This window comes from Charadrius vociferus, unplaced genomic scaffold, assembly GCF_000708025.1.
Source record: "Charadrius vociferus isolate BGI_N301 unplaced genomic scaffold, ASM70802v2 scaffold1565, whole genome shotgun sequence".
NCBI lineage: Eukaryota > Metazoa > Chordata > Aves > Charadriiformes > Charadriidae > Charadrius > Charadrius vociferus.
This window is the reverse complement of record NW_009648368.1, coordinates 29,724-30,844: the sequence shown is the minus strand read 5'-3', so window position 1 is coordinate 30,844 and position 1,121 is coordinate 29,724. Positions and strand designations below refer to the sequence as shown.

The 1,121-nt window shown below is 62.4% G+C and overlaps 1 protein-coding gene across 1 annotated transcript in view; it reads left to right on the top strand.

Moving 5' to 3' along the window:
• Positions 1–961: 961 nt before the first annotated feature.
• LOC104286678 (very-long-chain enoyl-CoA reductase-like) overlaps positions 962–1,121 on the top strand; it is a gene marked incomplete at its 3' end in the record, with an annotated part of 5,853 nt that continues 5,693 nt past the window's right edge. The window contains exon 1 of the mRNA XM_009885295.1: positions 962–1,027. Within this exon, the coding sequence (XP_009883597.1) occupies positions 962–1,027 (66 nt within the window). The remainder of the gene's footprint in view (positions 1,028–1,121) is intronic.

The following is a 1,121-nucleotide window of genomic DNA, read 5'->3' as shown; positions in this document are numbered from 1 at the left end:
CCTCAGGCAGATGTTTGTCATAGTTCGGCGGTGACGGTGACTCCGCCGCGGGTGGGACGCGGCCCAACAAGGAGGGGGGAAGAGCCAAAATAAACCTTCCCCCCCCTCCCCAGCCCTGTAACCGTCATCATGCTCGGGGCACTCTTGTGCCTCATTTGGCACAGCTGGGGGGTGTCACACTCTCCAGCCCCCTCCTGGGGTGCCAGACCCCTGTCCCTGATGGGGTGTGACAGACCCCATCCCCATGGGGGTGGCACATTGTGACAGACCCTTGTCCCCACTGGAGTGTCACAGGGTGACATAACCCTGTCCCCACCAAGGTGTCCCCAGGGGTGACAGACCCCCTGTCCACCATCATGGTGTCACAGAGGTGACATACTCTGTCCCTGCCAGAGTGTGCTAGGGGTGACATACCCCTGTCCCTTTTGGGGTGTCCCCAGGGGTGACATAATACTGTCCCCTTCAAGGTGTCACGGCATTGACAGACCCCTGTCCCCACCAAGCTGTCACAGGGTGACAGACGCCTGTGCCCTGTCAGGGTGTTACAGGACGACATCCCGTTCCCGTTGGGGTGTCACAGGGGTGACAGACCCCTTTCCCTAACCATGGTCTTCTGCTTTCCTGTGCATCCACCTTATTGTGCTTCAAGGAATACAAAGGCGTCCCCCAGTGACAGCTCTCTGTTCCTATTGGGGTGTTACGGGGGACGTAACGCTGTCCCCACCAGGGCAACCCAGGGGTGACAGACCCCTGTCATGGTGTCACAGGGTGACATACCTCTGTCTCCATTGTGGTGTCCCCTGTCCCTGGGGGTGACAGACCCCTGTCCCTGTCACAGTGTCGCACGGTCACATACCTCTGTCCCCGTCGTGGTGTCCCCAGGGGTGACAGACGTCCAGTCCCGTTGTGGTGTCGCATGGTGACATAGACCCGTCCCCCCCCAGGGGTGACATCCAGCCGCATGGCCACGCTTCAACCAGGCCTGTCCCCGCCCTCGTGCCACCGAGGACCTTGGGGGCCTCAGGGTGTTGGCAGGGGGGGTCCAGCCTTACCTCCGCCCTTGCCGCGCTCATGTCCCCTTTGTCCCCCCTGGCCCCCCGTCCCCGTCCCTCCCCCGGCGC